General features: G+C 37.2%; 2 protein-coding genes across 2 annotated transcripts in view; one reads left to right on the top strand and one right to left on the bottom strand.

Annotated features, from left to right (window-relative positions):
- tbcd (tubulin folding cofactor D) overlaps positions 1-23,824 on the bottom strand; it is a 49,886-nt gene that overhangs the window by 19,326 nt on the left and 6,736 nt on the right. The window contains exons 7-23 of the mRNA XM_051106078.1: positions 23,075-23,207; positions 20,957-21,002; positions 20,742-20,874; positions 19,993-20,135; positions 19,843-19,903; positions 19,657-19,731; positions 19,466-19,560; positions 14,434-14,590; positions 7,747-7,804; positions 5,818-5,847; positions 5,588-5,673; positions 2,654-2,734; positions 2,504-2,577; positions 1,883-2,000; positions 1,748-1,808; positions 1,633-1,655; positions 1,514-1,545 (exon numbers count right to left, since the gene is read on the bottom strand). Coding sequence (XP_050962035.1) covers positions 1,514-1,545; positions 1,633-1,655; positions 1,748-1,808; positions 1,883-2,000; positions 2,504-2,577; positions 2,654-2,734; positions 5,588-5,673; positions 5,818-5,847; positions 7,747-7,804; positions 14,434-14,590; positions 19,466-19,560; positions 19,657-19,731; positions 19,843-19,903; positions 19,993-20,135; positions 20,742-20,874; positions 20,957-21,002; positions 23,075-23,207 — 1,406 coding nt within the window. The remainder of the gene's footprint in view (positions 1-1,513; positions 1,546-1,632; positions 1,656-1,747; positions 1,809-1,882; positions 2,001-2,503; positions 2,578-2,653; positions 2,735-5,587; positions 5,674-5,817; positions 5,848-7,746; positions 7,805-14,433; positions 14,591-19,465; positions 19,561-19,656; positions 19,732-19,842; positions 19,904-19,992; positions 20,136-20,741; positions 20,875-20,956; positions 21,003-23,074; positions 23,208-23,824) is intronic.
- On the top strand, positions 15,651-19,395 carry znf750 (zinc finger protein 750). The gene is made up of 3 exons (XM_051106079.1): positions 15,651-15,827; positions 16,873-18,146; positions 18,267-19,395. The coding sequence occupies exons 2-3, from the start codon at positions 16,921-16,923 to the stop codon at positions 18,877-18,879; spliced, it is 1,839 nt and encodes a 612-aa protein (XP_050962036.1). The 5' UTR covers positions 15,651-15,827; positions 16,873-16,920; the 3' UTR covers positions 18,880-19,395.

The following is a 23,824-nucleotide window of genomic DNA, read 5'->3' as shown; positions in this document are numbered from 1 at the left end:
AAAGAAAAAACAGATCAGGGTGTAAAAAGGCAAAAACTGGGCCTGTGTTTTGTTGCTTTGTAATGTGAATGATTCAGAGACATCTGTAATGTATTAAACATATTTTTTCTGACTATTAATCCACTCTTCTTAAGACATGGGGCAAAGCAAGTTCCTAAACTTTATGTCATTCGTTTTTAAACTGGCGACATTTCCACTTTGAATCTGAATGAATTTTTGGTGTTGCTATGCAGATTCGTGAAACATTCTAACAAATAAAATTCTTCTTAACTGCTATTTTCTTCATGTTTTTTACACTTTAGAATAAAAAAAGAATGTTTTATATTCCTGAAAACATTCCTAAGAACCTTCTTATCTTAAGAACTAAAAATGTAAGATTTTCAATTCCTAAAACGTTCTTAAAAAACACCATTCAAGATAGTTTCTTAAAGGGATAGTTCAGCCAAAAAGCCATCCTAGGTGCATATGACTTTCTTCTTTCAGACAAATACATTTGTTATATTAAAAAATGTCCTGCCTCTTCCAAGCTTTATAATGGCAATGAATGGCTGTTGAGATTTTGAAACAAAATAAAGTGCATAAATCCACATAAAAAGTATCCCAAGTGGCTCAGACGGGCTAATAAAGGCCTTCTGAGAGGAACCGATGCGTCTGTGTAAGAAAAATATTCATATTTAAAACTTTATAAACCGTAACATCCAGCTTTCGCTAACTGTCGTACACACTTTCACAAGAGAGTGGCGTTCCAGTGGATGACGTAGGATGTAGGCGTAGCGGTGAGACGAACACGGAAGAGGAGAGGAGACAGCAGAACAAAACACTGATCACACATTAGAAGGACAAAACAAGGATTTGTAAAGAAAACGTGGTTCTCACAAGACCAGCATATTCTCACCAGAGCTTACGCAATGCCTACTTCATCCGCTGGAACGCCACTCTCATGAACACACGTACAACAGTTAGTGGAAGCTAGAGAAGTTTTAAATATGGATATTTTTCTTACACAAATGCATCAGTTCACTTCAGAATGATTTTATTAACCTCCCGGAGCCATGTGAAGTACTTTCTATGATGGATGGATACCCTTTATTTTGCTTCAAAATGTGCACAAGTACTCTAAAGTGATCCCATGGATCAATAACGTAAATATCATATTTCTTCCTTAAACTGACCCAAGAGAGGTTTTAACATGTTGTTGCAGCATATGGCTTAGGTACTTCCCTGTAAGTGATTTTCAGCACCCTTTCTATGGTCTGGCAGGCCAAAATTATAATAGAAATGGTACACACCTCTCCCTCATCAACCCGCACAATTTGGGGTTTTATTCATGTCTGTAGCAGAAGGCTAAATTTGGAGGTTTACTCAACTGTCTTATCATACAATGAGTTATAATAGAAATTAGACTTGCTTTATGTCACGCACACACCTTAAATAGTAGTTTACCATTTCGAACAAGTACAATCAAATTAATAGAAAATTCTAAATGATCGTTTTTTGCTTTTTTTTTTCTTACCAGCTGGTCTCATTAGCTCTCCACCAAATCCCCTAGGGTAAAAAAAACATCAGTTACAAGCTATAGACAAATAAGTAGCTCTATAAAAGCTTTGATGTCAATTACTGCCAAGTGCTTACCTGTACTGCTTTCTGTCAGAGAGCTGAAATTAAGGCACATACGGAAGATCAGTTGCATTAACTTTTTTTTGTTGTTTTATATCACAAAATAACACTAGAGAGTAATTCTGCAGACCTTTTGATGAATGTTTTTAAGACCTTCAATGGTATCAGAGGACAGGAAGTCAGTCCCCGAACTGCAAGGAAACAAATGCATTACATAAAACTCAATTATGGTTAGGCAAAGCTTTAACAGAAAAGCGGGTGTAACCTATTGTTCTGGGTTGCAAGCTCATAGAGAGCATGAGTGATCTCAGCGCAGGCTAGGATAGCGCCGTGACGGCCGTGTAAATCCTTCCCTGTGGCCATGGGCAGCAACTGGGGTAAAACTGAAATTAAAATAAAGACAAGATGCCATAAAATTTCACTTGGTCTTGTAGAGGTGAAAGAAATGTGACCCTGGACCACAAAACCAGTCATAGGGTTTCCACTGATGTATGGTTTGTTAGGACAGGACAATATTTGGCTGAGATACAACTATTTGAAAATCTGGAATCTGAGGGTGCAAAAAAATCTAAATATCGAGAAAATCGCCTTTAAATTTGTCCAAATGAAGTTCTTAGCAATGCACATTACTAATAAAAAATTAAGTTTTGATATATTTACTGTAGGAAATTTACAAAATACCTTTAGGGAACATCATCTTTACTTATTATCCTAATGATTTTTGATATAAAAGAAAAATTTGTAATTTTGAGCAATACAATGTATTGTTGGCTATTGCTACATATAAACCCCATGCTAATTATGACTAGTTTTGTGGTCCAGGGTCACAAGTGTGTTGATGAGTTGAGTTTGGCATATATTAACAAACATATGGAGCTATTCTCACCAGTGTTGGCCATGTATTCAGGGGTCCGGACAGTTAGATTGTGCAGGGCTTTTGTGGCCAGCTCTCTGATCGCCCTAATAAAAGCAAATACAGGCTCAGTTAAAAATATAAAACCAAAGAATCCACATGAAAGTGTACACACATACTTACCCATCCCAGTGATTGACTTTCATAGCCACCAAGTGGTCAATTAAGGGTTTGGTGTATTCCTCAAAACCAGCGATGTAGACACTGGAAAAATAGTCATAAATTATTTTTACACAGCCATTTTCTACTATCACTCATTGAATTTAAGAGGCTGATTTTGCTACCGTAGGTTAGGAAACATATTTCAATAACCCTTTCACACATACAGTATTTACTGGTAAATTACCGGTAAATTAAGGTTAAGAGTTCACGTGTGAACAGGACCTTTCCAAAAATGCCGGTAAATTTGTTCCGGCAATTTACCAGAATAAGAGGTTGTAACATTTACCAGTAAATTACCAGATAGCACACATATGTCTGCAAGATGTCTGTTAAAGATCAGTTGATCTGGAAAGCATCTGCTGTGTACAAACGTCTGAAGGACGTCTGTAAGATCACAGTTTTACATACATTCTAAATCATAAACCATCTTAAATACATCTAATAGACGTATATTTGACATCTGATAGGAAACGTCCCATAGACGTATTGCAGATGAGCAAACACTCTAAATAATACACCTTGCAGATGTAAATGCAGATGTCAAATAGACGTCTTTATGATGTACGTGTGCTATCACTGAATGTGCTCTGTGTGATTGCAGAATGAGCTCAGAACGCAAGACGTAAGTCTACTCTGGGTCAATCATAACATCCTGACACAGATGACGTATCTACTCTGGCTGTGTAGTTTGGTTTGAAGACATCTAATACGATGCCTCTTGGCCAGAATCAGCTGCATGAATGTGAACGTTTGTCACAAAAATGAAAACCAACAAAAACACTGACCGTGTTTATCTCTCCATGTTTACAAACACAACCCCGGGAGGTGCAGCCATGTAGAGGTAATTTCTGGTTAAAGGAGTAGTTCACTTCCAGAACAAAGATTTACAGATAATTTACTCACCCCCTTGTCATCCAAGATGTTCATGTCTTTCTTTCTTCAGTTGTAAAAAAAAAATAATTAAATAAGTTTTTTGAGGAAAACACTTCAGGATTTCTCTCCATACAGTGGACTTCAATGGTGCCTGAGTTTGAACTTCCAAAACGCAGTTTAAATGTAGCTTCAAAAGGCTCTAAAAGATCCCAGCCAAGGAAGAATGGTCTTATCTAGTGAAACAATCTGTCATTTTCTAAAAAAAAATTACAATTTATACTGTATACTTTTAAACTTTAAATGCTCGTCTTGTCTAGCTCTGCGTCAACTCTGTGTATTCCAGTTTAACACCGTTAGCGTAGGCTTCTCCAACTTCAAAAGCATCCTACGTCGCTGTTTTACCTTTTTATTTGTAAAAGCCATCTGATCCTCCCTCTTTGCATGTTCACTTTGCATGTACACACTGGGTCAGTACTTCTGCAGTGATGTAGGATGATTTTGAAGTTGGAGGACAAAATGAAACGGAAGTTTTTCGACATCTTGAACCAGAATATACAGAGTTGACGCAGAGCTAGACAAGACGTGCGTTTGAGGTTAAAAAGTATATAAACTGTCAATTTGTTTAGAAAATGACTAACTGTTTTGCTAGATAAGACCCTTATTCCTCAGCTGGGATCATTTAGTGCCCACTGAAACTGAATTTTGGAAGTTCAAACTCGTGGCCACCATAGAAGTCCACTACATGGAGAGAAATCCTGAAATGTTTTTCTCAAAAAACAATTTCTTATCGACTGGAGAAAGAAAGACATGAACATCTTGGATGACAAGGAGGTGAGTAAATTACCTATAAATTTTTGTTCTGAATGTGAACTACTTTAATGATGTCACAGAGTTGACCGGTATTTTGAAAGTGATATGTGAATGGCGCTTTACCAGTAAAAAGACGCAATGACGTTGCCTGCTTGAAAAGCGCGTTTTTTTCAGTTACTACCAGTAAAACTGATACAAATTACTGATACAAATTTGGGACCAAAAATTATTCAACACTTTGACCTGACCATGTTTTGCTTAAGTGTTTTTTCTTTAATTGCTAATGTGACATTTTTTCACCACAGATTGAACAAAATTAAGCATTGCTTGTTATTGGTCAACAAAGTATTGACAGTTGTGTAAATATTGTCATACTAACAGTTGTCTGAATTTTTGGTTCACTGTAATCCATTACATACCTTTCTATCAAATCTGAGTTCTTGTCATATTGTAGTACCATTTTATGAACTGTAGTGAATAAACTGTGATAGCGTGAGAAATGTTGAAGGTGTATGAATTTTATGGTTTGACTGTATGAACATAACAATCATGCTCAGACCTACACCAGAAATAATACTGATCTCAGCCTGATTGAAACAAACCTGATGCCTTAAAGATGAATTTGTTTCTTACAGACACACAGCTTTTTACTTCACAAGAGGGTTAATTGATGGACTGGAGTTTTGTGAATTACTTGTGATGTTTTTATCAGCTGTTTGGACCCATTTACTGTAGAGGATTCATTGATGAGCGAGTGATGTAACGCTAAATTTCTCCAAATCTGTTCCGATGAAGAAACAAACTCCTGAGGGTGAGTAATTTTTAGGAAATTTTCATTTTTGGGTAAACCAATCTTTTAACAAACTAAAGCCACATTTTTGTTTTTTAACAGCGAGCCTTAAGTATGGCTCTTCGCTCCCTAAGGCTAGCATTTTTCACATTGCTCTTTTAATACATTGAGGTGCCACAGTCAAATGGTGACATTTTTCTGGAGGGTGGGACATAAGACACGACAGCGTAACCGCTGCTTCATTCATTGATGCATTCAAAACATACCGTGACTGCGCTTTGAACTGAAGTGTTCCAAGAATTGGGGTGTATGACTGATTGACCTGCTGCTGTAACGTTTGCAGCACGTACTATGAAGAACAATGGGGCTCAGTTACACATGCCAAAACAGCTCTTAGTCACACACTGTCACCTACTCCTTACCTGATAGTTAAGTAGCAGTTATTCAGGTTACCGACCGTGAAGTAGTCCGCCGCTGTAAGAATATCTATGCCATGAGGGAAGGTGCCCTGTGGAGACAGAATATCTCCCAGAATCAGATTAGAGATACACAGATTCAGCAGGCTTCACAAAACACGGCCTGTTGCACTAAAGATCAGTGTTTATAATGGATCTGAATGGTGTTTATGTTAGTGTATTCTCTTTCGCCTTACCTGTCTGCCCACATTCTCTTGGAAAGCAGCCTAGAGACAGAGAAAAAGAAGCAAGCATTACATTTCCTGTAATATATGCAGCCACATTATGTGAAATTAAAGCTGAAGTGTGTCATTTTATTCTGTTACAATACTTCCTCCTAACCAGATTTTGCACTGCCCAAAACAATTTCATCATTAACCAAATTTGAAAGTTATTACTTCCAAAAGCGAATGATTTCTACTTACATTTCCATAGTAAAGAAAGTAAATATGTACTGAAAGTGGAAAAAAAACAAAAAAACAAGCAACAGACCTAAGAACCAGTCCCTAAAGAATCCAGTCATAAAAACAGAATGTACAGTATAACGTGGAATGTCATGGAATTTGTCGAAGTTTGGATGAATTAATCAAAAGTAGGTCAACACACTTAAATCAAATCATGATATGGACTAGTATGTGTAAATATTATGCCACAAAAAGTCTATTTAAATATGAATCCTGCATGTTCTCCATGCCTCTGTGTGAATGAATGGCGCAGATGCACGGTTTCGCTTACTAAATCAGACTACTACTAATCTACTAAAATTATTAAAACTTTTTTTAAGGAATAATCACACAACATTCTTCCATGTGTTTTATTTTAATAGTAAACGCCTTTGTTTGCCAAAAAATAAAGAGTTTAACTTGCATTTAATTAAAAGATAAATTAATTAGTGCTTTATGCCTTCATTTGATAACCAGAATAATTAAAATACACAAAATATAACTAAAAATAAATTTTAATAAATTTAATTATTTTTATGCATTCAAATAATTAGGCATACTTAATAATCACAGAATTTGATAACAAAAAAAAACAAAAACAAAAGAAAATATAAAACATATTTCATTTTTCCTAAATATAAAGTTAAACTGTATAAGTTTCACGATTTTAATTAATTAGGCATGCTTTCTAAGTAATAACCTTTAATTTAACCATTAAAAAGTAGTCTGGAAAAATGAAAACAGAAAACAACAGAATCTAGAATAAAAACTGGATTTGGAAAAAATATATAAAATGAAATTTAGGAAAAAATAAAAAATAAAACTATAGGGTTATTGTAAAAATAGAAAGTTGTTTTTGTGCTTTCAAATAATTAAGACATGCTTAAACACAGAATTAGTTAGTAAAACAGAATGTGAGAAAAAAACAAAACAGATTTAATTTTTCCTAAAAAATGTCACTTTTACTCCACTTTTAATAAATCAATGTTACATTGCATAACATTCATGATTTTAATTAATTAGATGCTTTCTGAGTAATAACATTTAATTAAACCATTAAAAATGAGTCTGGGAAAATTAAAACTGAAAACAGCTGGATCCAGAAAAATTCTTAAAAAAAAAAAAAATATTTATTTATATATATATATATATATATATATATATATTTTTTTTTTTTTTTTTTTTCCTCTTTTTCCCTAAATTCTTTTTTTTTTTTTTTAAGAATTTTTCTGGATTCAGTTGTATATAAATATAAAATAGAATTTAGGGAAAAAATAAAATTATAGGACTACTCTAAAAATAGAATTTAATAAATTAAGTTTTTTATGCATTCAAATAATTACACATGCTCAAACACAGAATTTGGTAACAATAAAACTAAATGATTTGTTAAACTTAACGGGAAAAAAAATCCAGAAAATGTAGAAGAACAAGAAAGAAAAATTTAATAAAACATATTTCATAAGGCCATATGAGTGAACACTCTTATTTGCTGTGCACTTGTGGTGTGAAACCTGTCTAACACTGACTCAACCAATGCTGGCAGTTTAGGGTTGGACTACCTTCTTTTTTGACTAATGAAAGATAGATGAAGCATTTGCACTGACACTTAGTAACCAATTCCCAAATTTTACACACTTCAGCCTTAAAGAGTTCTTAAAGAGTTTTTCAGGATAAACTCACAGAGGCAGCCTTTCTGCAGGTGACGTTCCTGTCAAACACAGTTGCGATGACTAGTGCGCTGTGAAGGTACAGTCAAACGAGAACGATTAGTGATAGACACATATATAATGACAGCAACAACAGCAAATGAATTAGTACAACTGCTATTATATTTATTGTGCGTCCTAACTCTTGGCATTCATTGGTTTCAATAGTCTGACAGCCTGCGGTGACATACAGTCAGCGCTTTCAGTCAAACATATCCTTCTATAAACTTCCAGATCTTTCACCCCCAGTGATGAAGCACATTATTAAAAACAAGCGTGCACTTCTCATCTCAAAACTCATCTATCATTTCAGTGCCCCCATAAGCCTGTTGCACTCTTTTCCCTTTATTTCACCACTCCTCCTCCTCCTGAATCGAGCTGTGTGAACGTGCCCGCAAGGTATTCCCACCGTCACTCACAGCCTGGGAGAATGAAGTACACAAACATACACACGCACAACCCTACGGGCTTAACACGGCTGTGCTGGTTTCGATGAACAACTGATAGTGGCCTGGAGCAGCATAAAATGGACATGCAGGCAGAGCAGAAGACGTGTCACTGTTATTGTTTTATAATAATGTCTTGCATTCCTCTGTACATTGCACAATCTATCAGGAAACCATTGAAACAGGCTGATTGTGTACTGTAAATTACTTCAAGCTTAAAGGGAAACTTCTTGCTTTGACAAACTTTTTTCCATTGAACACACAAGGAGAAATTTTTAAGAATCGGACAGGTCAAACATTAAAATTCAGTTACAGCGAATGAATACTGAAGCTTTTAATATTCAAAAAAAGCACCATAAATTTATCATTAAGGCAACTTATATGTACATGAAGAATAAACCAATATTTAAGTCGGTTTTTGCTGAAAACATTCATATCCACTCCAACCAGAACATTGGCTTGTCGAATCATGAACAAACCCTTCGGACCTATTTTCTTAACTGCATCAACAAAAGAAAAGATCCAGTTTGCTCACAATTCCAGAAACTGCTGCTTTTCACATGAGCGCACCTAAGAGACCCAGGATGAGTGTTGTAATATAATACATGAGTTTTATTAAAGGTTTAGGTCAATCCTTCATGCCATAGAAGAAACTTTTTAGTCTAGATGGTCTAAATCTAAAGGACATTTCTATTTCACAAAAGGTTCTTTGTGGCGAAAGAAGGTTCTTCAGATTATAAAAAGGTAAAAAAGAGATGGTTCTTTAAAGAACCTTTGACAGAATGGTTCTTTGTGGAACCAAAAATGGTTCTTCTATAGCATCGCACTTTTATTTTTAGGAGTGTAGTGAAACAATCAATCATTTTCTTAAAAAAAAAAAAAAAAAATGTAGTTTTACTTTTACTATTGTACCTTTCTGAACCAGAATACACAGACTTAGAAACTTAGAACTAACCATGTGCAAAAGTTCCGACATGATTACGTAATGTGCATCGCAGAGCTAGTGCAAGACGAGCATTTGTAGTTAAAAAGTGTTTAAATGTTTTTTTGTTTTTATTTTGGAAAATGACTGATCGTTTTGCTAGACAAAGCTCTTACTCCTTGGCTGGGATCGTGTAGAGCCCTTTGAAACTGGACCTTCAACCTATTAAAGTCTACTACATGGAGAAAAATCCTGGAATGTTTTCCTCAAAAACCTTAATTTCTTTTCAACTGAAGAAAGAAAGATGTGAACATCTTTGATGACATGGGGGTGAGTTTTAATTATCAGGAATTATTCACTCAGGAGTGAACTAATCAAGGTCTGCATTCATTGTAATTGCTATAAAAAAATGACTAGTACAAACTGTCAAAATTTCTCCTTTTCTGTTCCTCTGATGAAAGAGTCATACAGGTTTGAAACGACTTCAAGTTTGAGTAAACAATAACAGAATTATGATTTTTCAGGAAACTTTTCAAGGACAAGTGCCCCAAAAACAACACACTACAGTTCAAAATTTTAAAGTCTGTGCGATTTTTTTTTTTTTTAATGTTTACTAAGTTTGCAATTTTTTGATCAAAAATACAGTAAAAGCTGTAATATTGTGAATCAGTATAACAATTTAATTTACATATTGGAATTTCAATGGTGCAATGGCGCGAGTTTAAACTTCCAAAATGCAGTTTAAATGCAGCTTCAAAGGGATCTAAACAATCCCATCCGAAGAAGAAGGGTCTTATCTAGTGAAACAATCGATTCATTTCTAAATAAATTAACAATTTATATCAAGGCTGTCAAACGATTAATCGCAATTAATCGCATACAAAATAAAAGTTTGTACTGTGTGTGATTATTATGCATGTATAAATACAAACACATTCATGTATATATTTAAGAAATATTTACAAGTATATATACACATGATAATTACACACAGTACACACACATATATTAGGCAAACTCCAACTTTTATTTTGTATGCGATTAATCGCGATTAATCATTTGACAGCCCTAGTTTATATACTTTTTAACCTCAAATGCTCATCTTGTCTAGCTCTGCTTGAACTCTGTGTATTCCAGTTCAAAACAGTTAGGGTACTTCTGGGTCGGTACTTCTGCAGCGATGTAGGGCGATTTTGAAGTTGGAGAAGAAAATGAGATTGGAGCATTTGAGGTTAAAAAGTATATAAATTGTCATTAAAAATAAAAAACAATTACCAATCGTTTCGCTAGATAAGACCCTTCTTTAGAGCCCTTTGAAGCTGAATTTAAACTGCATTTTGGAAGTTCAAACTCACGGCCACCATAGACGTCCACTATATGGAGAACGTTCCCGAAACGTTTTCCTCAAAAAGCATAATTTCTTTACGACTGAAGAAAGAAAGACATGAACATCCTGGATGACAGGGGGCTGAGTAAATTATCTGCAAGTCTTTGCTCTGGAAGTGAACTTCTCCTATTTTTGTGGATACCTACAGTTTTTCCAAGATTATCTGATGAATAAAAGAATCAAAAGAATAGCATTTATTTGATATATAAAACTATGTAACAATGCATATATAAATTAATTTCTTTAAAAAAAAAAATTTTATATATATACACACACACTCTCCACAATCGAGAAAAAGAGAGAGAAAAAAAACAATAGTGTAGTTTTATGCAATGACACAGTTTCTGTAAGCGTCAGTGAGCTCATAGAAACAACCTTTGACTGCTGATGAAATTGAACAGGACTCGACAGGCCTATAGCCTGGGTGCCAAATGGTGACCGAAACCCACGACAACAGACGAAACCTGGCAGCACCGTGAGGAAAGGGAGGAGGGAAGTTGTGGGGAGGGCCAACAAACTGAAGCAGTAATGCGAAGTGCACAGTCAGTTACACACAGGCCCACACTTGTCCCAAACTGGGAGGGGGGGCCCAGCGGAGCATCTTTCAGCTGTCATTCTCGTAATATCATTATGTTTTTTATGGTGACTGAAAGGCTTACTGTTGAACCTGGGAGGGAATAAATGCTTTCTGCTGATGAAACTGTTTCACCGAGCTGATTCACCACTCAATCACCACACAAACAGAACACGGCAGAATTAGTAGAAGTATTACAAAATACAGTTACGCAGCAAGTTTAAATACAGCAAACCCCTAACCATAAATCTGAAGAGTAATAATTCTAAAAAGCACCACAATTAAAGCAAACAGAAAATTACGCATTCAATAATGCTCAATGTTTTGTACCAAAGAGATCTGGACTCAATCCAAAAAACGTAACATTTCATCTTAGCGATAAGAACACAATGACTGGTGACGGCTAATGTTACAATGAAGCATAAAAGAACATCTATCGTTCATCTATCAACCACATCGAATCTGTGCACATTTAACCACCTTTAAATCCATTCTGCAGATTTTCTCCCAAAATCAGCACAGAAAATGTGAAATCTCATCAGTCACATGTTTTAAAGCATTATTTGAAGCTTGGACTTGAAAAAGAGCTAGTTTTCAAAAAAACTACATGTTGGAAATGACATGAGGATTTTGTGGTGAAATATTCATGTCATTTTCTGTCTGTTTATCATCTTTCGTCAGGTTTGGCAAAATCGTATCTTCTCCACTTTGTTCTCTGTGTACAGGTTTTGGTTGTTGCTTCTCATACCATTTTAAGTTTGGTAATTTAACTACACTGTATAACCTCAGCAGGGAGAGGTTCTGAGCTGTGAGGTGTATAAACTGGTTTTAAGGCGGTAAATAACTACAGCCAGGCGAACAGGTATGAGAAGAAGCTGTTGAGCATTTTTGGACATTTATAATGCAAGCCCTAACTTCCCTCCTGGTAGTTCAATTCTCATTAAAATTTCTCCCTTAATGTCCACACAGTGAAAAAGGAACACTCAAATCTCAAAATGGAGTTCTGTCATACAGGAGTTTTCTTTTAAGTATAACTTGCTGTGACAGCAAAGAGAAATTTTCTTAGAATAATTACCAGGTAGTGTGGTGAAAAAGGTCCATTCCTTTTACCACATACTGTATGGATTGCTGACTAAAAAACAAAGAGCCCTCAGTATGTGGGTTGCAGATTTGCTTCCAGCCTCACTAATCAAATTCCACAGCCTAACCTTACTTACAAAAAAGGTATTTTCATTGGAGAGAAAGTGTAACCGTAAGGTCAACAGTGCCACCCAAGTTGAGCTGTCAGTTTGACCCGTCACTGACATTAGAACAACTCTCACCACAGCTGGTTCTGGCCGAAAGAGCTTTCGCCCTGGAGAACATCCAAAAACTCCTTCACAAAGATCTAAGAAAGGTCACGCCAAACGCTTGTATAAATAGTGGGCGTACAGGAGTCAGTTTCCATCAAGGGTTGGGAAAGAATATATTTTCATATATTCATATTTAAGACTCTAGACGTGAGCCATATAGCCGTCACACAGGAAATGTAATGAGTTGAACTATTTAACTTAATGAATAACATAGTAATGTTAACTCCATGAATTAAGCGCCAACAGTAATATATTAAAGGAGAAGTCTACTTCCAGAACAAAAATTTACAGATAATGTACTCACCCCCCTTGTCATCAAAGATGTTTGCGTCTTTCTTTTTTCAGTCGATATGAAATTATGTTTCTTGAGGAAAACATTTCAGGTATTTTCTCCATATAGTGGACTTCAATGGTGCCCCCAAGTTTGAACTTCCAAAATGCAGATTAAATGCAGCTTCAAAGGGCGCTAAATGATCCCAGCCAAGGAAGAAAGGTCTTATCTAGCGGAACGATCGGTCACTTTCGAAACAAATTGACAATTTATATATTTTTTAACCTCAAATTTTTGTCTTGTCTTGTCTCTGCGATGTGCATGCGTAGTCTGGTCAATCTGGGTCAATACACTTAGGGTCAGTGTTTGAAGTGGAAAAAAGTACCGGTACTCCTACGCCCCAATTAACACGCTGACGCTTTTGACTCTGAGTACTGGTAACATGTCAGAAGTGCTGGTACGCACGAAAAAGTGCCGGTACGCAAAACGCTAAAATACAGAAGTGCCGGTGCTGCGTACCTGTACGTACCAGCCCACTTCAAGCACTGATTAGGGTATCTCTTTTGCAACATCAAAATCATCCTACATCGCTGTTTTACCTTTTTTTGTAAAGGACATTTCATCTTCTTTGCATGTTCACTTTGTAAACACTGGGTCGGTACTTCTGCAGCGATGTAGGATAATTTTGAAGTTGGGGAAGAAAACGAGATGGGAGTTTTTTGACATACCCTAACTGTATTGACCGTATTCAACCAGAAAAAAAACAAAGTTCACGCAGGCTTAGACAAGACGAGGACAAGACGTTTGAGGTTAAAAAGTAAATAAACTGTCCATTTATTGAATAAAGTCATTATTTTTATTTTCTTTGCGTACAAAAAGTATTCTCGTAGCATCGTAAAATTACAGTTGAACCCCTGATGTCACATGGATTATTTTACAGATCACCTTGCTACATTTCTGAACTGATTGTGTTAATTACACTGCTGTCTATGGGAGGTCTAGTGAGCTGTTAGAATGCATCAAAAATATCTTAATTTGTATTCCGAGGACGAACAAAGCTTTTACAGGTTTGGAACAACATGGGGGTAATGACAAAATTTTCATTTTGGGGTGAAGTAACCCTTTAAAGGGAACTGCAGGTATTAAGACTTGTATGGCTTAATATTACGTAAATGATGGCACTTGCTGAAATATGTAGTTAAGACCATGAAAGATTTGTTATTTAAAAAAATCCACATCGTTTGTATAATTTATATAATTTGGACTATGGGGCGCCATTATTTTGATTACATCAAATGGTTGCACTCGGTGAGCTACTGTCACTACCTGTTGCTATTTTTACCGCAATATAACTCGTAAAATAAAATACTGATACAACGTCACATTGTGTGGCTTCAGGTTGTAATTTTCAGTTGAAGGGCAACAATGTGAGTCTTCACTGCTTTCCTAGCAATAAAACTTGCTAAAGACCCACCTTTGTCCCAGTCCAAAATATGTAAAAAAAAAAAAAAAAAAAAAAAAAAAAAAAAAAACAATGTGGATTTTGTAAGAGACTTAAAGGTAAACAGTCTGCAGCGCAAATGGTATGGGACAAGCTATTTACCAAAGGATGGTGCCTTAATTAGCAAATATAATTAAAGGCATAAATAAAATAAATAGTGTCTCAGTAAAACACAGTGGCTGAGGTGGTGGTGGTAGTGGGTTCATACCTGGCAATCTGGTTGACGTAAGGCTTCAGTTCATTTGATTCATAGGCACGGGCGAAAGCCCAGCACACATAGCAGGCTGCATCACGTACGTTTGATCCCAAACTGCACGCACCCCTTTTCTCATCATATGTCAAAGCTTTTACAATCAGAGGCACCACTGTAGAATAAAAACAAAATATTACTATACATAAATAATTTGTTTTGTCATCCAAAATATTTCAGTACAAATAACATGTATTTATTTGATCAACAATACAGTATTATTACAATTTATGATAAATGTTTTTATTTAAATATATTTAAAAAAATAACTTATCCCTGTGATGTCAAAGCTGAATTTTCAGCATCATCATTACAGTTTTGAGAACTTTCCTTCAGAACTCATTCTAATATACTAATTTGCTGCTCAAGAAATATTTATTATTAAGAATTATTATTGTTGAAAAGCTGCTTAATGTTTTTGTGAAATCTGTGAGAATCACATTTATTCGAAATAAAAATCACTTTTGATCACTTTAATGCATTCTTGCCATATAAAAGTTTTAATTGCCTAAAATATCTTATTGACTCCACACTTTGAACTTTTGTTTTAAATAAAATTATGATTTAGATCATCGCACATTCATAAACAATACACAAAAACACACAAAAGGGAGAGAGTATTGATAGTTGACCTTTGGAAGAACCTCATTACAAGGAACTGTCTCCTAAAACCTTAGGTGGAGCCGAAATTGAGTTTATGATTCATATGCAAATAGACATGAATCAATTTTTTTAAAATGACACTAAAATCTACCATGAAATTTGGTTAAATTCAACTAAGATCCAGATCTGGCGCAAATAACTGCATTTTCATAACCATGCTGAAAGACACATCACATCAGGCGTAGTGCACACATTTGGATTCATGCAAATCTCACTGGTTGTCCTCAATATCTCCACACCCCTCTGACAACATCCTCTAACCTGCTTCACACCTAACTCTACCACTCCTGGGCTAATTCAACTATTCAGGCAAACAAAAGCCACAAACAGTCTTGTCTGGCTTCTCGTCCATTTGGATTCTCGCTAGCAGTTGAGACAGGAGACAAACTAGCAACGTATCGTGGCTTGGGGCTTGCCTAATATCAGGCACATTGATGCTGCCTCAGGGCTCTACTGCTTGGGCATAGACTCCACCCCACACAGTCAACACCTCAGAGAGAACGTGAGAGACTCATCAGACTCATCAGAAACTAGACGGAACACCTAAACGAACAGACACCTGCTCTCAAGGACAACCACATCGGCCAAACCGTTCCACCGTGGGACAGTGATACGTTTCAGGAGGTCCATTGTGGACATAGATCCATCGTTGATACATCCAACCTCCCAAACGTCGAATCTCAAAACAGGTAAGGAAGCAACAATGTCACTAATATTTTTCCAGTGGTTCTTATTGCTGAACGTTTAGCATTTGTAAAGGATGAATCGCTAAAGTACTTTGTAGCAGGTGTTTCAGGGGTGGATCCAAATTGCTGACTATAGATGCACCTGTTAGACTATGTCTAGCAGAAAATATTATAATGTATTTTGCATGTAGTTGTACGCATAATATTCAGACTGTGTCTTAAAAATCAAAAAAAATTGATTTACAAATGGAAAGCTGAAATCACAAGTTATCGGTGTACTCACAGAAGAATTACTAAAAATCAAGAAACAAGGAAACAAGGCATAAAAAAAAGCTAAATTAAATTTCACAATACAAAAAAATTCTTTAATTTGTGTCTCGAGGAGGGAGTGGCTTAGTATGAAACATGGGAGCCAAAACCTGAGCCACCACTTCTTGCGACAGCCCGTGACAAACAGGTTCCTTAAGGCGGAGTCATTTTCTGCATAACTTGCCTGGCAATCTCTTTCTTCAATCTTCTGCTTCCCAATTCAAACCTTCAGGCCTCAAAATCTTTGCACACTTACCAGAGCATTATGTATCCTCCTGATTGTAGTGCAGAATTGTAGAAGTAATTTCCTTCAAGCACTGAAGCAGTCCAATTGGTTACAAATGATATAACAGATTATATTCCATTCTGATAGCTCTGGTAGCTTCTCTACATTCACAGTGCAAGTGAGATCAATTTTTAAATGTCTGAGTTTGTATCCTGCAGGTAAGGTCATGGGAAACAGGTGTATGTGGTTTCCCACGCCATCAGATTTTGAAAAAGGGGAGCATGTTCCTACAGGCCTACCTTGGCTTCATCAGCGCAGCTAGAGCATGTCATGCTAACACGCAGGCCAACAAACAATACAGAACAGTTACAGCCTAGTTGAAAAGTCAAGGGAAAGTGAACATGCATACTTTCTCTTTATTGGGTCACTACCTTTCTGACCCAACAAACAGAAGACGCTCTGCTCCAGGGTGTGGCAAAACGGCTAATTATTATAATTTCGTTCTTTTGCCAGACAAGGCTGACAAACCACGCAGTACTGGATTCGAACAACAGCACCAGTATGGACACTCTCCAGGGAAGAAAACCGAAGAAACCCCACTACATTCCTCGCCCTCCTGGAAAACCTTTCAAATATCAGTGCTTCCAGTGTCCCTTCACCTGCAACATCAAGTCTCATCTCTTCAACCACATGAAGTATAACCTGTGCAAGAACTCCATCTCTCTGGTGTCTCAGCGCATGGAACAGACAGGGAAAACGCAGAGAGCTTCCCAGCATAATTTCCCCTTCAACCACAAGAGTAAAGAGCCACCCCTGGAAGCTGAAGCCAGCAAAATTGTCGAAAGAGTCAACGACAAGGTTGAACAAGAGGAGATGGGTAAGGGGACAAGAGAAAAGCCTGAAAGTCCCATTAAGGAGGTCACTAAAGATGTCCCTGAACCAATCCGTGAGACCAGGGACAAAAATGCAGACGTGGACATTGAGCAGAACAAAATATCTTCAGCTTTCTCGCCGGTTGCCCGAACATGTGAAAGCGAAGCTCTATCTCTGTCTCCACGCAAAGATGATCAACCATCTTCAGCCATTCCTCAGTTTTACCACCAAATGGGACCTTGGGTCCCACCTGCTTCCACAGCACCTCTTCTTCCTCTAATACCGGACTATCCTTCATACATGGTCCCTGAGAGGCCCTTGCATTCTCTGTACACACCCTACTCCCACAACCAAGCAAACACCCCAGCCTACCAACTCACACCTCGAGAGACCCAGAGACCTTTGGTTCCATCACCTTTGGTCCCATCTAGTACTTCCCTTCTCCATCCTTATCACTATAGATACGGCCATTCTATTATCCCTGGACCACCTCTACCCTACAGCCTCTACCAACACCCTGAATTTTCCATGTCCTTACAGAGAACCAGGTATCTTCCTCTGGATGTGTACAGCAACAGATTTTATCCTCGAGAGTACGGAGGACATCTAGTACCCCTATCTCATCCTGACTCTTACAGCAGACTTCCAGAGGACAGGGCTTTCCCGGAGCACAGTACAGCAGACAAAGGTACTCGCCAGAGTCCTTTAGCAGGGTGTGCCGCCTCTGGATCTCCAGATAGGCCTAGTACCGCAGATGTCACCCAGCGGATCCCTGTTAGGCACACTTCTCCTGGGGAGTCTATCCCAGTCAATCAATCACAGCCTGTTGAACCAGGGGCAACTACAGCAACTGAAAACTTACCCAACAAATCATGTGGACAAACTCAAGAGAACATGTTACAAAAGACAGAGAGGTAGGTAAACTCCATGTAAGAAAAAAAAGGCTGTTTTATATCTGATTAGGTTGCCCACACGCAAGTTAATGATATCTTTTTTTCTTTACATAACATTGGTATCTTGTCTTATCTTTCTAGGAATGAACCACAAACCACAGCTTCTGCAAGAAGCGGTGAGACTTCGTCAGAAAAGGAAGACGAAGAAACTGAGGAGGAGCCAGGTCCTCTTAACCTTTCCAAGAGGGACCAGGCCATATCCAGCAACATGACACACCACTACTCTGACGGCGAGGAACATTATGATTCAGAAAGTAGTCAGGAAGAGGCACCGCTCAACCTCTGCCTCAGGGTACAGTCCAACTGCCAAACCTTGCCCGACACCACAGGCTCTGAAACTCCGGAAAGACAAACCATTATAAATGCTGAGGTATGCCCAATTGTTCCACCCAGAGAACAAGAAATAGACCCATGTGACCAGAGGCACTCTGCTGCTTTTGCTCTGTGTCAGCTAGCTAGCTCGAAGGACATTATCAATGACTCCTCTGTGGGCCAACGAGAACCTACTCAGGGTCAGAACAGTCAAAGTCTTCCTTCCCCAGACCCGGTCAAAGACATTCCAGACACACCAAAACAGAGTACACGGGCACTGGGACAAAAACGGGTAAACAACAGACCTCTGAGGCACACTACCAAAAGAGCAAAGGTCAAAGAACCTGCTCGAACTCAAAGAAAGAGGTCACAAAACTGCTGATTCAGAGTTCTCAAAGTGTGGACTGCTAAAACTCAAAAACAAAGGAACTCTAGTGAAAAGATCAATACTTATGAGACTTTACAGGAAGATGGCCAACATCTACATTCAAGTCTTCAACTATTATTCTATTTATGTCTGTAAAATTGCTTGTCATTAAAGTCCATAGGTACGCATGAACTGACAACTTTATTGTAAGCTGTTTCAGACAAAAGCATTTGCCTAATGCATCAATGTAAATGTATATAATTCCAAAATATTCTTAGTGTATAACATTAAGCACTGATTGGAAGAAAAAAGGCGACACTGAGAATCTTGTGTGCTTTGAGAAAACATGTAACAGATCATTAAAGGGTGGTGGCAATTTTTTTAAATAAAGGATCTTGTTAAACTTGAAGTATTTGAATTAAGTGTTTGCATAAAGTGAATTATGCTTGCTTATAAATGTTTTTGAAACCTAGTATAGTGTAGGGGAGGTACAATGATTATAGCTACCTATAAAGTTAAAGCTACCTATAAAGATAAAAGTTAAACTTTTATCCAATAGCTTTCAAACTGAATACAACAGTTATATACAATACAAGCTAACCATCTGAGAGGCGGGAAGGAAGCAGCAGCCCTCTTCGGCCAAGCTCTGCAAGAGCCAGGCACCCCCCATGCCAGGCATTATCTGTTTCCTGGAAACTATAATATGTGAAGACACAAAAATACCTCAGTAAGTATTCAAAAATACTTAAGTCACATCAAAACATCTCAGCCTGCTGTTATATCACGCCGCACCTGAAACACTCCAAAACAGACTCGACCACATCATCTGCAAGCTCTTTAGGTAGTCTACCAGTTACCCGACCAATCCTGTAGGTGGTTAAAAGGAGAAAGACCAGTTTTGTGGAAACTGGAACTTTGTGGAAAGTTTTTTATAACTATAGGCATTATTACAGAGAAACACCATATAACTGTTCTCACCCCTTGGCAGAAGACCATCTCACTATTGTCTCTTTGTCTTTCAGTCCCACCAACAGTTGTTCTGCAACAATGAATAAGCAAATAGCAGTAGAGGAGAGCATTTAAACATTTAGCAAACAAAACAAACAAATAATGTGCATGAATACTTACCAATGACATTTTCTACCTCCTGAGGTATGTCATAGTCTTCCTCCAGACTTGCAGAGTCTAGATCAGGTTTTGTAGCCTGTACACTTCCAGTGACAGAAGACTCGGCCAGGTTGACTACGAGTGACCGACTTCCTCTCTGGTATCTGGATGCAGTCATACAAAGTGCTTACAAACTAGCTAATACTTTTAATGGTATAATTCAACTAAAAATGAAACTCCTGTTATTAATTACTCATCCTCATGTCATTCAAAACCCGTAAGACCTTCGTTCATCTTCGGAACACAAATTAAAATATTTCTGATGAAATCCGAGAGCTGTCTGACCCTGCATAGACAGCAATGTAATTACCATGTTGAAGAGCCAGAAATGTGTCATTGTACCCAATGGAACATGTGGCACAGACCGACACAGAAGAGAAGAAATTATTGAATAAAGTGTTTTTTATATTTCTTCGCAAACAAAAATTATTCTTGTCCCATGTCACATGGACTATTTCATCAATCTCCTTACTACCTTCCTGGCACTTGATTGTGAAAAATGCATTGCTGTCTACATAGGGTCAGAAAGCTTTCGGATTTCATTAAAATATCTTAATTTGTGCTCCAAAGATGAACCAAGGTCTTACGGGTTTCGAACGACATGAGGGTGAGTAATTAATGACAGCATTTTCACTTTTGGTTGAACTATCTCTTTAAGCTTCCTTTGTTTCATTTCATCATATTTTGTCAGTAAGTCACTTCTCAATTACCTCCATTTGGCCAATCGTGGTTTTAGAAAGGTCAAGCCGAGTCTCTGGACAACTTTTACACCCAGCTTACGCAATGTGGTCTGGTTACTCTCAGCTATTCTCTTCTGATTCAGGCACTGAAGCACTGTTGGAGCTTTGAACAGTCAGGTAAAGATTAGTAAGCATTTATCTGGTTTTATATTGACCAAAGAAAGACCTATAGAATATATACACACCATATTGCAGAAAGTCATCACGTTTCCCATGCTTGAAGAGCTGGGCCTGGCGAGAAATACATTTATTTTTAACATCTATATATTTATGAGATTACTTTTAGTTATTTTAAACATTTTATCAAATTCTATGTAACCCTGCAATAAACGTACCCCTGGCTGGGAAACACTGAACTACCCTAAATATCTATTTGAAATCACCTGAGCAATTTACCTACTTTACCTACATTTCATCAAGTTGATATTAAGTCAAATTTATTAAACCCATTTTCAACGTAACTGAATCCCGTTAATCTTTGCGCCAGCAGCAGTTTCATGTAATTATCACGTTTAAAAGTGCACCGCACATGTTCCTGCTCGCTACCTTGTGGCACTTAAAGCATATATGCAAAACACTGATGGCAGTTTTAGCACTGTAGGCATTCTCAACACACAGAGCCAGTTTTGAGCGCCTCGGGTGATAGAGACGCGCTTCACAAAAGAATAACAACAGCAGGATCGTTTTCACAGCTCTCCGGACTTTAAACCGTGCAGGATGTTTTACTGCAATGAAAAAATGCTGATAAAGATCAGTCACTAAAATGAGCGATTAGCAGCGTTTTAACACAGCTGTGTAAAGGACGGCATCTAACCGCTGCCTCTCTAGGCTTTGGCATTGCCTGCACATATGTGCAGCTATTAAACAAACAAAGGAATTACAGGCCTAAAGGCTCATTCACACCAAGATAACTATATTAGCACCCACTGCAAATGATGATAATATTTTGTTTATTATAAGCACGTGCTGCAGTTTTGTCATCTCTCATTAGCTGTGAATGTTTTTATCATTCACCACTTGGAAAGTGACTCCAACAGTATTGTTCCCGAGTGTCATTATTTGTTAAAACTGTGGTGTGGAATTCACTATTGTCTACAATTATTAGAGAAGTCAAAACAAAGATTCACATATAATGTACTCACCCCCTTGTCATCCAAGATGTTTATGTCTTTCTTTCTTCAGTCGTAAAGAAATTATGTTTTTTGAGGAAAATATTTCAGGATTTTTCTCCATATAATGGACTGATATGGTCCCCCGATTTCGAACTTGCAAAATGCAGTTTAAATGGGGCTTCAAACGATCCCAGCCGAGGAGGAAGGGTCTTATCTAGCGTAACGATCGGTTATTTTAAACAAAAATAACACAATTTATATATTTGTTAATGTCAAACGCTCGTCTTGTCTTACTCTGCCTGGACTGTTTTTGTTCCGGTTCATGACAGTTAGGGTATGTCGAAAAACTCCCATCTCATGTTCTCCCTCAACTTCAAAACCGTCCTATATTGCTGTTTTACCTTTTTTGTTAAGGGTGTTTGATCTTCTTTGCATGTTCACTTTGCAAAGACTGTGTCTGTACTTCTGCAGCGATGTAGGATGATTTTGTAATGATTTTTGAAGTTGAGGGAGAAAATACGATTGGAGCTTTTCAACATACCCTAACTGTCTTGAGCCAGAATATACAGTGTCACACAGGCAAGACGTTTAAGCGTTTAAGATTAAAAAGTATTTAAATTGTATTTTTTAATTATTTATTAATTATTATGCATTTGGGATCGTTTGAAGCCACATTTAAACTGCATTTTGGAAGTTCAAAATCGGGGCACCATATCAGTCCATTATATGGAGAAAATGCAGAAATGTTTTCCCTCAAAAAACATACTTTCTTTACGACTGAAGAAAGAAAGACATGAACATCTTGGATGACAAGGGGGTGAGCACATTATATGTGAATCTTTGTTTTGGAAGTGGACTTCTCCTTTAAAACATTGTAGTTACAGTATGGTGTAAATAGATCTTAACTGATTGACCTGACTATATGACTGTAACTTTGACTATCTGCGTATGTACAAATCAGTAAGCACCTGAAAAGTCAAATATAATGTTGCTCATGCTTAAACATCAGCATTTATTCATTAGATTTAATGAAAAGTAAGTGCATAACCTATAACTATGAATCAACTGTTGGTCATCTTGGATTAAAATATGGTTATGTCAAGCATCTGCATGTTCAATATTTTAATTCTCCTGAAAACAAAAGGAGGTAGCGGAGAACATAAACAGTCCTACATGTGATCAGAGGCTTACCAGGGATTGCAAAGCGCCATCAAGGGTCACAGTTCCCTCCATGGTCATCTCACTGGTCTGAGAGATGGTGGTCAGACACCAGTCCAGAAAATCACCCAGACACTTCTGCTTCACATCTGGACGAGTCACAAACCTGTTAAAATGATACCAATCCATCAGGCAAAGAGATAATCTATAAGTGTTTAAACAGTGCCCTCTACTGGTCACGGAGTGAAGCTGTTAATATTTTACCATAAACACCACTTTCAGATATAATAAACAGCAACAATGAACATCCTAAATAATGTTGGGTGAAATCTATTTTTTAAATCAGAATTTTAACCAAAAAGCCATTTAGACAACATAAAAAAAAAAAAAAAAATTACATGCACCAACATGTTATACATTATTATGAGACTGAGTACTAAAAACAAAATATATCTGCTAATACTAAATTACTACTATTTGCTTATACTACACTACTAAAACACTTTATTATATAAAGAATTATATAACTGACAATGCAAATGAGTCACTTAAAAGGTTAGTTCACCCAAAACCCAGTCATAAATTGTCATTAATTACTCACGTCATTCCAAATCGTAAGACAAACTTAAGACCTTCATTCATCTTCGGAAGACAAGATATTTTTGATGATATCCGCAAGCTTTCTGACCCTGCATAGACAGCAATGCAACCACCACATTCAAGGCCCAGAAAAGCTACAAGAACACTTTCAAATATAACAAGGCATGGGCCTTGAATATGGTA

Source organism: Labeo rohita, chromosome 3 (genome assembly GCF_022985175.1).
Source record: "Labeo rohita strain BAU-BD-2019 chromosome 3, IGBB_LRoh.1.0, whole genome shotgun sequence".
Lineage (NCBI taxonomy): Eukaryota > Metazoa > Chordata > Actinopteri > Cypriniformes > Cyprinidae > Labeo > Labeo rohita.
The sequence above is the reverse complement of the archived record's forward strand: the minus strand, read 5'-3'. Positions and strand labels throughout refer to the sequence as shown.